This window comes from Macaca nemestrina, chromosome 19 (assembly GCF_043159975.1).
Source record: "Macaca nemestrina isolate mMacNem1 chromosome 19, mMacNem.hap1, whole genome shotgun sequence".
Lineage (NCBI taxonomy): Eukaryota > Metazoa > Chordata > Mammalia > Primates > Cercopithecidae > Macaca > Macaca nemestrina.
In genome coordinates, this window is record NC_092143.1 from 3,870,702 (window position 1) to 3,886,124 (window position 15,423).

At 48.3% G+C, this 15,423-nt stretch overlaps 2 protein-coding genes across 10 annotated transcripts in view; one reads left to right on the forward strand and one right to left on the reverse strand.

Annotated features, from left to right (window-relative positions):
- Nucleotides 1-547: 547 nt before the first annotated feature.
- Nucleotides 548-1,743, reverse strand: LOC139359962 (putative uncharacterized protein ZNF516-DT). The gene is given in 3 exon segments (XM_071085170.1): nucleotides 548-922; nucleotides 925-1,168; nucleotides 1,666-1,743. Coding segments are annotated over 3 exon segments (465 nt in total). The 3' UTR covers nucleotides 548-779.
- A 449-nt stretch (nucleotides 1,744-2,192) lies between these two features.
- LOC105489305 (zinc finger protein 516) overlaps nucleotides 2,193-15,423 on the forward strand; it is a 141,195-nt gene continuing 127,964 nt past the window's right edge. For 3 of the 9 annotated variants that reach the window (XM_011754044.3, XM_024795228.2, XM_011754047.3), the window contains exon 1: nucleotides 6,087-6,287. The gene's annotated coding sequence lies outside the window, so the exon portion shown is untranslated. Of the gene's footprint in view, nucleotides 2,309-2,638; nucleotides 2,754-5,368; nucleotides 5,499-5,882; nucleotides 6,017-6,086; nucleotides 6,288-15,423 lie in introns of those variants that run through there. The other 6 variants (XM_011754045.3, XM_011754039.3, XM_071085168.1 and 3 more) reach the window with 5 other exon arrangements.

A 15,423-nucleotide genomic window follows, 5' to 3' on the forward strand; every position in this document is an offset into this window, starting at 1 on the left:
TGTGGAGTGAGCTAGGAATAGTGCATTGACTAATGACCACCAGTGACTTGTGTACAATCAATGTGAACACGTTTCAGTTGTAACAAAATGATGCTGGCTCTCCAGCTGCCATTTTCTAGGTCTGCCACACCAGACACCAGGACTTAACTCTTGCTCATCCATCAAAGTATGCTCTCAGATTTCACATGCGTTGTAGATAAATGTGTAAGAAAGGAAATCGTTTAAAAGCACAATATTATTGTAGACAGACAATGCCCTGAGTGAAATCACACGTGGGTGACTTAAGACAGGGCCCTAAACCGGCTACAAAAAGGAAGCAAGTCATGAACATTTTACAGTTTTATGTGGAAGGGTTTGGAAGTCTTGATCACCATTCAATGATCTACCTTGTCCATTTTCAACACATGGAAATTATTAGTGCAAGATTGTACTTTTAAATAGACCCAAGAATGCAGATGAATGTAGGTCTATAGCACTGACTTATATTCATTCCAAAATCCTACCAAAAAGCTATTAAAGTGTCAAGTCTTCAACTTTTAATCTTTGTTACTACCTACATGTAGTATGTGTATACAAGCCATTTATAGCTTTGTAATTAATTGAATTTGGGGATACTTTCTTTGTGCATTTTCACAGTGTACTGAAATGAATGGTGGGCACGTCAATACTTTTCGGTGAATCAGACTTAAATGTGACTGTTGAAGAATACATCCCACTTAGGCATTCATGCTGAAGCCAGCAACAATTGTCCGTGACCTTTAACACGCCTGCTCTCCAAATCAGTGCAGACCGTCAGTCACACGGAGCTTACATTTTAGGACTCGCGGATCCTTCATCGCAGAGGTTCTCCCTGTCTTTCTGCCTGACTCCCCCCGCCCCCCGACCCCGACCCCCCCCTCAAACATGCAGAATGGCCCCGCGGCTGAGCTCCAGCCTTCGGGCACAAGCGCCTCTCTTTGCAGCGCGTCTGGAGTAGTTTCTTTTGTAAACGCCCTAAGTTGGGGAGGGCCGCGGGCCGCGAGTATGAGGCGCAAAGGGAGACGCCGCCGCGGAGGTAACCGCCAGGATTGCAGCGCTGACTGCTGCGCGGAGCCACGTTGGGCGTCTTGGACAGAATCCACCTCCACTGCGGAGTTATCACGAGGAGGAGAACAATATGGCCAGGAGCCTGGTGGGAGAAGCTAGTGTTACCCCTCCGCAGGCCGCAGCTCCCCGGGTCTACGTCACCGGCGGTGAAGGGGCGCTCGCCCTCGCTCGCTCCGACCCGCCCCTCCCCTCCCCCGCCCCCGCGCGCCCTCCCTCCCCTCCCCCACCCCAGCCCTCCCTGCCCTGTACCAGGAGAGCATTTTGGAGTCCAATTGGGATTTCTAGTCCCAGACTCAACTTACTACAACTAACTACTGCCCGTGGGGAGTAGGTGAGGTGAAGAAATGAAGTTTTAAGAACAGAAAAATAAGAGTTGAACTTTGAAGGCTACCAGTAAACAACCCCTTCATTTTTAAATGGCCATGTGGCAGAGCCGCTGTTTGAAGTCTTTCCAGCGGGACCTCTGTGACCCTTGATTCGGGACTTAATGTATTGATCCTGCGTCTGAACACCCCCAGAGGCATTCACCAGGAAGTTGAGTGATACGCACACGCTACGCCGTGTGTAATGCACACGCACCTGGGACCCCCGAAGGGGTGTCCCCATTTCAGTCCAGCTGGGGCGCAGTGCCCAGGTGCCCGCCGGCGGGACCCGCATCCCGAGCACGTCTGTACGTGTGGATGCGCGTGTGCGCGCGGAAACGGCCTCCGGGAGCCGGGGCTGCCGCAGCCTTAGACCTTGACGAGGGGCGACCACTGGCCGCTGGAATCGTGATTCAGTGCTATTAGGGGAGGAATTGGCTGTGTCTGAGTCACTGCAAGCCTCCAGACTGTCCCCGCAGTGTGGCAGAACTTTGTGCTGATGAGACAATAGTGGAGTGTGCGTTTCCTACAGGGCAGACCATTCCCGGGCTGGGGGAAGCCTCCGGCCTGCGCCGGGCCGTGGGCGCCCGGCCCCCTCTCCGTGCCGCGCAGCCCCCCGAGCCCGGCCGGCGCCGGGGCCCCCGCAGGGCGAGCGCGTCCAGGGCGCGCGCGGGCGGCGCGGGGAGGGGGCCGGGCGCGTGGTGGGCCCCGCGCGCCCTCGCGCGTCCCCCGCGCCCGGGCGCAGCTGGCGCGGTCGGTCTAGTGCAGCGCTCGGCTCCGCGCCGCGGGCGCTCGGCTTCACCTTCAGATGCGCGGGGCGTGCGCGTCCTCCTCCCCAGGCCCGCCGCCTCCCCGCCAAGGTAGGGGCCGCGGGCGGGGGCAGGGCTGCGCCGCAGGGGCCGCGGGCGGGCGGTGGGCGCGGGGCCCGGAGCCCCGACGTGCCCCGGACTGTGGTGTGCGCCGCTGGGGGTGGTGGGGAGGCGCCGGGGAGGGGGGTGCGCCGGGGAGGGGCCCCCCGGGCGCGGGGAGGGCTACTTGGCTTTCCCTGTGGGTAGTTGGTCTGCTCTGCAATTCCAGGATAGGGGAAGATGCAACTTCGGGCGGCGGGGCGAGCGCCCGGGAGGTGGTTTTTACCGCAGTGGAGGGGCGGGGTGGGGGCCGGGGTGGGAGCGCGGAAGAGGCTCTGGCTTTGTACACTTCGTCAAAGGCGACGCGGGAGGAGGGGAGCTCGGATGCGCTCTCCATCCATTAGGAGACAAAGAGCAAATTGCCTTACTTTAAAGTAAAACGCTCCGGCTAATGAAGGTGGGTGATGGGGCTGCGGGCCCGAGGAGCCGCTTCAATTATTAAGGGTTTGGCGGATGGGATCGATGCCTGTGGGCACAGCGCGCTGCTGCCTAGGGGACGTATTTGCGTGGAGGGGGGGTGGCCTTGTTTTTTACGGCCCCCTCCCCGGCTGCTTGCCAGTCTGCGGGGAGCTTCTAAGTGACCCTAACGTTAAAGAAGTGAGAGGTCCTGGAAGGGAAGTTCGGGCGGGGGTGGGGGTGGGGGCGAGGGTCTGGCACCGACTCGAAGAGGGGTGGGCAGGGACTCCTCGGAGCTGCGCCCCGCCGGGCGCGGGTGGGGGAGGCCTCGGTGGCGAGATGAACCCGGGTGTATGAAGGAAGAATGCGGTGGGGTGTGTGTGGTTGGGCGGGAGGTGGGGGGAGGCGCCTCCGCTGCCATTTCCAGGGAGAACTAACAGACTGAATAGTTACGATCAGTATTTAGATTAAACCGCCTCAAGTTTTAAAGAAACTTTGTATGAATAAGTTTGTTAAACTGCAGCCGAGTGGGGTATTTAAAAGCAGCAGTTTATGTGTGCGGTGAGGAAAGCCAGTGGACCCCCGCAATTAGGGACCAGAGGGAACCAGCCTTTTATCCGAAAAATGTGGGTCTGTAAGTCAGCCCCATCTATTATCAGCGTTAATAAGCTTCCCGCAGCAGACCGGGATCAGACAGGGAGCTCTGGGGGCTGTGTGTCTTACTCATTCCGCTGATAAAGAGTCACTGGGTCTCTGGGTGTGCAAAGATCAACTTGCGCAGTCCTCTTTTCAAATATATTCATTCTGTGCTTTATTTAATCCAGATGCACAAAAAGCCATTTGCTGCTTCATTGTTGGTTTACATTTTTTGAAAAGGCGACTGGTGTAACCTGTGGAATTTGAAATGCAAATAAGAGCCTGTGGGAGTAGAGGCAGAACAGATCAGCATTTATAAAGTGGAAAAGATTTAATGTCTTTGAAATCATTGCAGGGGAAGAAACCGGAGGGGGAGTGTGATTTTTCAGGGAGTGAATTGTGACGTCAGGTCTTTTTGGAAAAGATGTTATTTTTAAGGTCTGAAACCCGGGTAGGTAAAGTGCTTACAGGAAAAACAGATTACAAGATTAACATCTGTTAACATGATCGTTTATCTCCAGCCAAAAATAGGTCAGTTCTTTCTTAAGGAAACACGATTGCTGGCGCATGCTTAAATAATAAAATCAAAAGGACGAGTTCATAAATTAGGAACGAGCGTTTGTTGCAATCTGACCTGTGAAGAAACGTTTTTTAATTTTGAGAGATCAATGGAAGGTCAAAGTCCCTTTTCGGTGTAGAGAACAACTCTTTCCCCAGCGTTGGCCCTCGGCCCCCGCCCCCTCCCCCCCCCGCGGGATGACCCCTCCTTCTTACTCGGAGCTCCCTTTCCGCCTCCACTCCCTTCGTTAATTTCCCTTTCCATCCTTTGTGGAAGTACAAAATATATTTAAATGGATATCGTCTGACGCCTCCCTCCTTAAAGAAGGCAAACTCCGCGCAGATGGCTAACTTTCAGAGCTCTGCTGTTGTTTTACCATTAAATGAAACGGTAGGGAGGAGAGCAGAGAAAAAAAAAAAAAAAAAGGAAACAGCTTTGCGAAGTCTCCCTGCCCCCTGGGCATGAGTGACGGCTCTGTTGGCCAATCCGCAGCGGCTTTCTCCATCCCGGAGGTAATTTGGGGTGTGAGTGTGTGTGAGCGCGCGCGCGTGCATGAGCCCATGTGTCTGCACACTGTGAAGTCTGGCCAGTTCCGCGCATCCGCAGGCTTCTGCATTTACACAGATGTGTGATGTAGACGTGGACACGCTTTTATTCGAGTCGGTTCAGCTACATGGGCACGCAGCAGCCCCCACGGAGCGCCTCCCCTTCCGAACGTTCTGTGAACCATGGGATTTAGAAGCACTTTCGGATTCAGGTCGGAACCTGCAAGAGGGAAAGAAAAGAGGAGGGCAGTGATTGTTTCTCAGCAACTGGGGACTCGAAACGTGCGGTTTCTTCGGCCTCGTTGCCCCGGGCAGGCGCATCCTGGTGCGTTTTTGGTCCAGGTGATGGAGCCCACTCGCCCGGGCAAAGCGAACTGAGAACGCGGATTGCTGAAACTGATGTGAACTCCGTACAAAAGTGAAGGGCAGCATGTGTCTTCCAACTTCACATTTTATTTTCTCACTGGGAGTTGATGCTTAGTCCCTGGCAAATTCTAGAAGGTGAAGCTCTTGTGGCTAGTGAAAGTTCGGCTGCCCACCCGCCTCCTGAACGCTGCGCCCTGGCTGCGTCTGCCCTGCACAATGGGCGTATTCACGGGCAGAGCGCGTCACCGGCCACCCCACGCTTGCAGCTGACTTACTGTGGCACTGACTTTCCCAGGAATATCGGTAGTGATGTGTGTGGCTCTCGTAGTACGCACCTCGGGAAGCGTACGGACCCGACCTGAGCCGAGCACCATCTGCGTGTAAATGTTGGAGACGCGGTGTCTTCCGGGAGCATCGCGGGGTTGCTGCGCTTCTGTACCCACCGGGATGGGGATGATGCAATGGAGAGGTTAAGGACCCACGTGCCCACTTCCTCCCTGGAGACCCCTGCAGGGAGACCCCCGGAAGGGACCTCGTCCACGCACGGGTGTTCCTGGCCACCAGGCCGCGCCGAGGTCACCCGAGGGTCCGTGGACGACCTTCGTCCTTCCTTTCTGCAGGAACCTAACTCGGTTACAAGGTAGCATCCGACCCCGCGCCTTCCCTCCCACTCGGGCCATTTCCGCCCCCCAATCCGAGTTCCACCTGATTCTGCCCCTCCCCAATCTCAGGAGCTGGCGGAACCGGGACTGGGCAGCCCTGGGAGGTGTCGTTGGATTAAATCATTCCTATTTCGGTGTGTCTGAGCTGCAGCGGCGCTGGGGCGCTACTGAGGGTCCTGGGGCTCGCGTGGCCAGGGGCCGGGGGCGGGAGCGCGGGGCGGCCGTGTGGGCTGGGGGCGGGTCGGGGCGGGGGGACTCACCTGCCCGCCCCGGGGTGGGGCCGGTGGCCGCTTGTTGCTGGGCTGCCAGGAGGAGGGCCGTGGGCGGGGCGGGAAGGGGCGGAGAAGCACGGGGAGGGCCTGGCCCGCCGCCCCCGCCCCCCGGCGCCCGCCCCCCGCCCCCGTCATGTGGAGCGGACGTCACACGGCTGCACTGTAACCCAAGAAGTGAAAGAGACGGACCCACAGCCCAACTTCGCACCATAACAAAGGCGGGGGTCTGTGCGGGCCGGGGGGCGGGGGCGAGCGGGGCGGGCGCGGGGAGCCGGCGGGGGCGGGAGCGAGGCCCGGAGGAGGAGAGGGGGCTGCGGGGGGAAGGGCAGGCCGCGGGGTGAGGGGGGAGCGAGCGGATGGGGGTGTGGAGGGCCGGGGCCGGGGAGGGGGGCGGGTCCGGTCCGGAACTGGGGTCTGCGCGGGGCTGCGGGCCAGGCGGGGGTCCGCGCGGCGGCGTGGACCGGGCTCCGGGGGCCGAGGCGCGGCGGAGGCCAGGTAATTGGTTTCTATTTTAAACTTCACTTTGTTCTGGCGGAGGTGGGGCGGTGGGAAAGGCGTGGCCCCGAGGACGATTACATAAGTGTTCACACCTGAACCGGTCCTGCGCCCGCGAGCGGATTTGGGGTGGGAGTTGGCGGTCGGCACCCGGGCTCGGGGCGCCTCGCGAGGGGCTGCTGCGTGCGGGTTTTGTGTCCTGCGTGTGTGACCTCACAGTGTCTCGGCGGTAAAGAGGCCGGGGATGGCTCTGTGGACTGCCTGGAAAAGCCCAGATGTGCCCGTGGGCGTTCAGCTGGCCTTCCAGGGGTGTCCCCTGCGTAACAAAGGAGGGAGCCCTCGGACCCTCCGGTCCACTCGCCGTGTTGACTTAACCAGCAAGTCACAAAAGGAACTTTAGTGGGGATCCGACTTACACATACAGCAGAAAGGCATTGCGCCTGTCAACCTGCCATGCAGTCTCGAATCTTGATTGAAGGTGATTTAAAAGCTGAGTGATGTACGTTCACCATGGGGCTATGGACTAAATACTATTAAAGATAATGGCTCCAGTAGATGCAAAGGGGGCTAGGCTCCCAAAAGGAGCTTTTTCAGCTTTTTTTTTTAAAAACCAGCCTATTAATATGATTGAAGTATTTTGGTTTAGGGATGTGTTGCTTAAAAGAGCTAGGCATGCATGTTATTTATTAGGATACTGGCTACTACCATGTAAAATAAAAAGAGCTCATTTTGTCATTGGTTTGCTCCAGCTTCATTTTCACTTGCATTCTTTGATTATGTCGTCAAGTAACTGTTATTTATATTTACACAGACCAGCCAGAATTAAATATACCGCACACCACTATTGTGCATGGGTCTGAGAACCCCTCGCCTCCTCTTAGTAAAATTGGAGAGTGAAGCTGCGTAGGAGCCTGCCATGGTGTCAGGAGTTTGAGAGTTGGGTTACTTATAGGAGGACATCTTTAGTTTCACAGGAGTGACCCCCATGGCCATCTTGAATGGGCTCTGGGATGAATTCAACTCTGTGTAAGACTCACAAGTATTCTGGTAATTGAATTTGAATTTTGGTGTAAGGTACAAGCATGTCTAATGTTTTTCTTAATTAATTAGTATGGCTTTGTTTTCTTACACTTGCTAATTTGAATATAGTGAAACACCAGAACACATTAACCTTCTAAAAAAATAATAATCCCGGTGGATCTGTAATAAAACTAACCAAGAGGAACGGGAATGCCTCTCTAAAATGAAACAAAACCAAAATAGCAGGTTTAGTGTGTACAGCTTTCAACAATGCATAGAGAGATGGGAGTTCTGCTTATTTTTATTTCGGAAAGCTTTTGTTTATTAGAATAATCTTTCCAAATGGCTTAATATCCTGAAATACACTAGATCAAGAACTTTGAGAAATGTGTCTGCTATGAATTGTTGACATCCTGAGAATAGTTTACCTCACCAGTGTTTTCCCATTGTTATTTGTAAACCAGCTTCAGCGTCTACTAATTCAGAGATTTTATTTTTCCTGGAATCCTGAAGTCCTACATTTCTAACTTTTTTTTTTTTTTGTAAGATGTTGTCCCAGAGACCAAAATTGACTGAAGGGAATGAGAGAGGTCTTTGAAAAGAGGTCACAATGTGAAAAGCACTTTGTCTTCACTTTCATAAATGAAACTTTTAACTCCATTTACCTAACTTCCTCCTGCAAGGAGATATTTGAGTTTTATAAGTGAAGCATTTGATGTGATTAAGTTTAGCAGCATATGTGAAAAAGGAAAGGGGACTTCTTTAAAGAATACTTTGAAATGAGGTATGCTCCAACAGATGGTTTTCAGTCTTACCAAATGGGGAAAAAGGATAACATGGCCTAGCAATTGACGTAGAGCTTAGTCATGGATTATTCTTGAAAAACTAGTACTCATTGTATTGGGTGGTTGTGGATTTTTATTTATTCATTGTCCAGAATACATGTTGGTCTTATTCATAATTTAAGAGAAGGCATCTTTTAAAAAGAATTTGGTGGGAGTGGTTGTAAGTCTGACTGGAGACTGTGTTTAGAGTTTCAGCTGCATTATACCTTAATGCCGTAGAGATAGAGACTGAAATATAAGCTGACTGCATTCTGCAGCAGGGAGCTTGTCCAAACGTGTGCACTTTCCTGTATAATATGCTTGTTTAAATGTTGAAGACATGCACTGTTTTGTTTTTTACTCCATTTTCAATTCAGGAGAAAAGGACTTGTGTTAATTACCTAATTAAAAATGGTATTTCGCTTATTACTAGATTCTGACTGAAGAAGGCATTGCTGTTAAATGTGCAGGAAACACGATCCACTTTCTCTTTGGTTTTCAGCTGGCCAAATTTAACTGGAGATGTGTAACTTTCTCAGTGATAGACATGGATTTAATTATTAGGAATATAACTGTAATGGAAGAAAGTTAAATTTATTTGATTAGGTATCTGCTTTATAAATGCTTGAACTTGGAAGTAACATTTCTTCTTCAAAAGCAGACATCTGTCATGCTGTGAATGTTTATACATTTTAGTGCTTGGATGAAGCTATTCTGACACAGTCAATTCTTTCAAAAATGCATCTCTTTGCTATCCCGACCCCTCCCCCTCAAAAGTTCTAGAAGCTGTGGAAAAGTTCAGTTGCCTATCTTACTGAACGTAGTGCGAAGAATATCCGTGGGTTTGTTCACTGCTCAGGGAGCTGGACGTGTGCCGCTCTGACTTCCTTAGCACATCCTTACTTCCCTGAATTTGCATTTACTGCCTAACTAGCATCCTGCAAAAAGGCCTTTCCTGGCGGCCTGCGATTTGGCACCTTAGAGCTTCACTTCCAGCACTGTTAATGGCTAAACGTGAAGGACTAATTTTATTACTGTGTTTAGCTCACAGGACCTTGGAAGCGGCCCCTACCCTGTTGTTGGGAACTGCATGTCATTTAGATTTGCATTTTTCAAGTGAATTGTAGTGTCAGACTGTGCATCCGTTGTGAGGTCTGAGTGGGTGATGGTTGGACTACATCTCCCTGTGTGTGAGAGGCACCGAGGGATGTGGAGGTTCTCAGAGGCAGATGGAGGTGGGGGCTGTGGACAGGCCTCTGTTTGTGCAGCAGTGATTATTTGGTGGTTCCACTGTTTGGTTAGGTTCCCTTTGGGCTGGTGGCTAACTGGTGGCATGAGCTGACAGTGTAGCTGTTCCCTTCTTCTCCCTCCCCTCCTGGGGCTCTCATCCTCAGTCCTTCCACCTGACTGGCCGAAAGCGTAGTGGCAGCAGCCTATGATGGGAATGTATCTAGGGGCCATAGAGAAGATAGTGTTTTTCAAATGGAAGCCCTGGCCTCGGTTCTCTCTGGTCCCAGGAACCAGTGAGTTTGGGAGTGGGGCGGGACGTTCTCTTTGATAGAGGAATGACCTCTGCCCTCAGTTAAGACCACCCTCCCACCCACCATTGGACGAGAACTATCAAAATCATTTGATTTTCAGGAATTTTGAAAAGTCGCAAACCCCTTTTAAGAAAAGAATCATATCAAATACTTACATTTATGAATGATTAATAAAATTAACCTTATGGGAGGAGGAGGAATAAAGAACAACTTTGACTTTAGAATGTCTCTTTCTGTTCTTTAAAAAGTATCTTTATTTTAAAATTAATTTTTCTAACAAGAATATTGTAGGGGAATGACTTAAATAGCTATAAATAGTATAAAAAAGGATACATTTATAAGGGCTATAAATGCATTGTTTGTATTTGAAATTTCTAGTATCCACTAAAGTATATGAAGTGTATTTTAGATGGACTGGTGAAAACCAGCAGTTGCAACTGTTTTGCATTCCTTATGCTCTGCATCTGGCCACACGTGACTTGAACAGCTGAAGCTTCTCTTTCCAAAGCTAGAGCCATCATCGTATTTATGTCTAGCATGAGATGTTTTCCAGTGGTATACATTCGAATTGTAAAGAAGTGTAATTTGTGGCTCTCAACATGCCTTAAAAGTCATTTCCAAAAAAGATCTGGCATTTAATCTTTAATTCAAATGGTACTGAAAATTACAAAGCAGGAGTAATTAGAAATGCAACTATTTTTAGAAAGCAAACATGTAAATATATGTTAAGTAATGACTAAAACACAAGCAGGAGAGTAGGAAAAATTATTTAAAAGACAACCATAGTAGGTTTAGATACATCTTACCATATACTGTATTTTAACTCTTTGTTAATTCTGGTAGATTTACTTTGTATTCCTGTTTCTGTACCTTCCCCCTCAACCTTGGTCAGGAAGTAAATAAAGTCTGTAGAATCTCAGAATTTACTGGGCCAAGAAGAGATATATATCGTATATAATTGTGAAATCCAGACAATTCCTCAACTGAGTGGTGAAAATAGGATGAGATTTTTGTGTGTTTTGTTATTTTCAAGGCAGAGGGAATCTGGTGTTTTTTTTCCTTCAAAACCAGGTAGACAACGTCTCTCGCCGCCCTGGGGAGTTACTGGTGCCGGCTCAGCCTCCAGGATACAGCTGTCCTGTTATTTTCTTGCTTTTTTAGGAGATGGTGTGCGTGGAGGAAGATGTGGTGTTAGTTTTCAGGACACAGTTAAAGACAGGCTTAAAAATCAAGGTTCTCTATTAAAACTATAATTTCTTGTTAATGGCTAAGAGTTAAAAATTTTTCAGCACTATTAACACTTGAAGAACTCTCTAATCCCTCACTCTTCCCATGTGAAAGTAAAGGACATTTGTTTAAGAATTTTTTTCTTTGTTTCAGAAAAGGGCAGCATGTGTCTGTCTGTGCCATATGGTACTATTTAACCTATATTGCATGAGCTGACGAGATGCTGTGTTTGGGCATTGATTTATTTCAGCATTTGAGAATGTTCTTTGAAATTTAGTACAGTAAATGATGCATTGAAAGTTGTACAGAGAGGTCGTTTGTGGCTTTAGCAGATTCTTACTCAGTTGATACTTAAGGGTGTAGTGAACAAGTTTCACTTTTTTTTCCCCGATATAATTTTTGTGAGAAATGGTTTGCCGTTCAATGCTGAGTGACTGTGTTAATTCAGGAAAACACAGACTTGAATATGAGTGGTTAAGACTTCTGCTGGTCACAGATAAGGCTAAGAGTTGGGCAGGTCTGAAAGAGAAGATTCACTGTTTAGTTCCTGATTATTCCGGTGATTTTAATCTAGAGCGAAAAAGTATGTTTATTATTATTATTTTTGTCGTAACAACTTAGGTTTTGTCTCCATCTTTTTTTTTTTTTTTAAAGAAAGTGAATTAACGAACAAATGGACAGTCCTGTTTAATAGTTCTCCTGAGCTTCTGTGGCACTGCCCTGGAATTATCTACAGGCAGAACTGAGGTGTTTTCACTTAGGCTATGTTTTGTTTACACATGCTGGTTTGGGTTTTTGGGGAGACCTGTGTTGAATTCACAGGGTGGCTCGCGTAAGAGCCGTGTTGCAGGAGTTTATTAATACGGAACGCCACAGAAGATGCCACCTCCATTTTAAACGTTCTGTATGGCTGTCGAGTCGACACCAAAGCAAATGTGTCTCCAGACACCTCTCTCGTTGTCTCAGTCTTGTTAGCGTTAATCATCCCGTTTTCTCTGTTTTACAAAAGAAGTAAATAAATTTCTACTCATCCACATGTGTGTCCCCAAAGCAAGGCATATGTGGACTGAAAGGTGGGCTGGGGCTTTGCTCCGGGAACGTGAGCGTAGAGCGTGTGAGTGCACGTTGCCTTTGGTGATGCATCATTTATATTGACATTATCAGTGACACAGACAGAACATTTTTATGCCAGTTTGAGAAAATACCATCATTCACATTGATGATCATATTCCCACCAGATTTAGATGAATCATTTCAAAGCTTTTCATGTCTTTAGCATGACCATTAGCATAATGATGATAATTTGTCCTTTTGAGTAACACCAAGCATAATTTACATTAACGTTGTTGTGTTGAGTGCAGTCCAACCCCAGGTGCTCACGTGGCTTCCTTTTTTCAAAAATGGCTTTTTACTTTTTAAAATGAGAGGCAAGCAAGATGATCTCATTCCTAAAACCAACTTAAAAAATAAAACACTTAGTGTTAATAAGTAAGTGAATTCCTCATGTGAAAGTACTTGCCGTAGCAACATAAACTTGGGGACAATTCTGTAAAGTCACGGGATTAGTGGTTTAGTGGTAGGATTAAAATTAGCCTCAGTAAATTACCCTGGTGACAGAAAAGCAGAATCTGTTAATGGTTTTGCAGGAAGGTTGGCTTATCAGTTATTTTCTAGGTTGATGAAAGATTATGGGCTGTTAAGAATTTGAACTTTAGAAAGTAAGGTTAATTTTCCTAATATTTACATATTTCAAAGTGTAGGTATTGATTAAAAAAGAAAGTTATTACAGTTAGAATTTGGGATTTTACATGTGTGTGGGAGATGATTTACAAACCAGGCCTTTTGCTTAGCCATGAACATTAAGGGGGCCCTTGAGAGCGTGCATTTTAGGCAGCCCTCCTTAAATCCTGTCAGGGGAATGGTAGATCATTGTGGAAAGCATTTTTAGATGTTTTGGACCAGGAAACCTCCATTTAGATCCCTGCACTTTCTTGGCCCAAACAGGGTTAGGGCGGCTGCCATTTTAGAGTATGGTTTTATGTTAGGAGTGTTCCATTGACTCAGTGTGATGACCATGAAGGGAAGCATTTGCTTTCATGATTGTTTACATTTCTTTGTAAATTTACGTTATTTGTATTTGGACTTGTTTTAGAAGGTTAATATAGAGAATCATATATGTGTTATAACTGCAGGAAACTTAGAGATGATTTGTGAGTGAATCCTGACATTTTACAGGTACTGAAATGTAGAAAGATTTAATAACTGGGCCAAGGCCGCAGGAATGGTGCAGAGCTCAAACCCAGGCATCCTGATTCCTAGCTTAGTCTTTTTCTCCCTACACTGTGCTGTATGCACAGGATAAGGGGAGGTGAAAGTCCACTCTGAAAAGGAACTTGGTAAGCGTGTTGTCGTGCTGAGTCAGCAGTGCCAAGTGTGGACCCGGCATATAACCAGGTGTTTAGGGCAGTGTGGAGAAAGCCCCCCTTGAGCTTCACTTGGATGCTTAGAGCTTGCTCCACAGAGAGAAACATATTGAGTAAATGTTTGCATCTTTCCACGGGGATATTGTGCGAGTTGGGTACTGGACCAGTTGTTGCCGTCTGAGGCTGCTGTCACATGGCAGCGCTCAAGGAGGAACGTGGAAAATCTGGTCACCAAAGACCAGGCAGCTGTCTGCACAGATTCCCAGCCCTGCAGTGGGTGCCAGGATACAGGTTTTCTTGGGAAACCCAATGGTTATCACCAACAGTAACATATTTTTAATAAGAGTGCAGTAAATACAGAGTGCAAGTGACCAATGTCAGATACAGAAAATCTTAAAAGAAAAAGAAGTCACCAGAAAGTCATAGGGAAAGGGGTCAGAGAAGACCAGGTCAGTTCTGATAGACTGCTGGGCCCTGAGACTCACCTTCTTAAGCCAGCAAGATGAAGTGCGGGTGGGCCGGCTGACGGGGGACATTTGGCACTGGTGGGTTTGCAGTGTGGTGCGGCAGATGCCCCATGACAGACAGATGCCGATGACGGACAGATGCCGAGAGGGAGCGTCCCACAGGAGTGGGCAGGGAGGCGGCAGAGACAGACTGGATCAGGGCAGGTGCTTTCCTCTGAGCTCAGCTTTGGTGCCAGTGGACAAGATGGCCACTAAGAGGAGGTGTTGGGGACCCCAGAGAGCTGAACCCAGGAAGGCATGCCTCCTCCTCCTTCCTTTCTGATGGTCGGGTTGGCCGGATTGAGCTGTGTCTGCCCCGGGTTGCTGTCTGGACCTTTGCAGATTATTAGACACCTCCTGGAGGAGTCTCCACCGCGCCTGCCTTCTTCAGCAAAGCAGGCAGCTGGGCCAGGGAGCTGGTAGTTTTTCTTTGTTGTGCAAGAGCCACTTAAGAAACAGTGGCCTTTGGATTCTCAACATGAGCAAACATAGCCAACACCCTAGATTTTTTTTCTTAAGAGGAAATAATTAGTAAATTTAGAATTTATTTTTCCTTTTCTTAAGAGGACAGTACTGAGTACTTTTCATTATTTACCTGAACCTATGTACAAGGTGATGTTGCTGCCTTTCTAGACATTTCTCAAAATAGGACCAATGTAAATGAAGAAATGCAAAGACAAATCAGTGTAGTGATTTATGGACGTCATCCTGTAGGCTGTGGTGTGAGGATTTTTGCAGGCTCATTTGAGTATCTGGTCATGGAAATCTCACTATTTGTATGTTGGTAATAATAGTTTGCTTGTTTCTACCTATGAGGGAATGAAGCGTGCACGTAAGGTCACACGTTAGATACAGACAGACGCTCCCTAACTTACGACAGGGCTGCCTCCTCAGAAACCCATCGTAAGTTGAAAATACCATTAAATCATAAATGCGTTTAATATACCTCAGTCTACTGAACATGGTAGCATAACCTCACCTACCTTACCTGTGCTTGGAATGGGTAAATGTTAGCCGATGGTTGGACAAGGGCACCTGGAAGCGCAGGTCACTGTGAAGTGCCAGTGTCCACCCTGGAGATCGTGGGGCTGCCGCTGCCGGGCCTGCAGAGGGAGCAGCTTACTGCTTTCTGCTGACTGCCTGTGGCTTCTTCACCTGGTAGACTTGAAAAAGTGTGAGTCAAACCTTCCTAAGTTGGAGACTATCTGTAGTAAAATACAAACAAAAATAAGAATGGGCAATGGAATAATAGATTTCGATGAGGGGAAGAGCTGGATCACATATGTACATCTTAGGATTCCTTCCCATTGGTAGATGTGAACCAAAACTTAGGATGTGAGCTTCCTGGCACCTAAAACAAAAAGCAAAACATAGCCGTTGATGTGTTGCATTGACTCTCAGGAAAAAAAATGCATCAATTCTCACATGAAGGAAAAGCCTCTTTTAGCATTAGTGCTAAGGTAAACTTCTGAATGTTGACTTTAATACTGGTTGTTTTAATACAGGCTATGTATTCTTACATAGACGGTGCCTTCAGTAACATTCTTACGGCAAATGCTGTTGTAGCTTTTGGAAAGTAGTTCCTTGTGGTTACT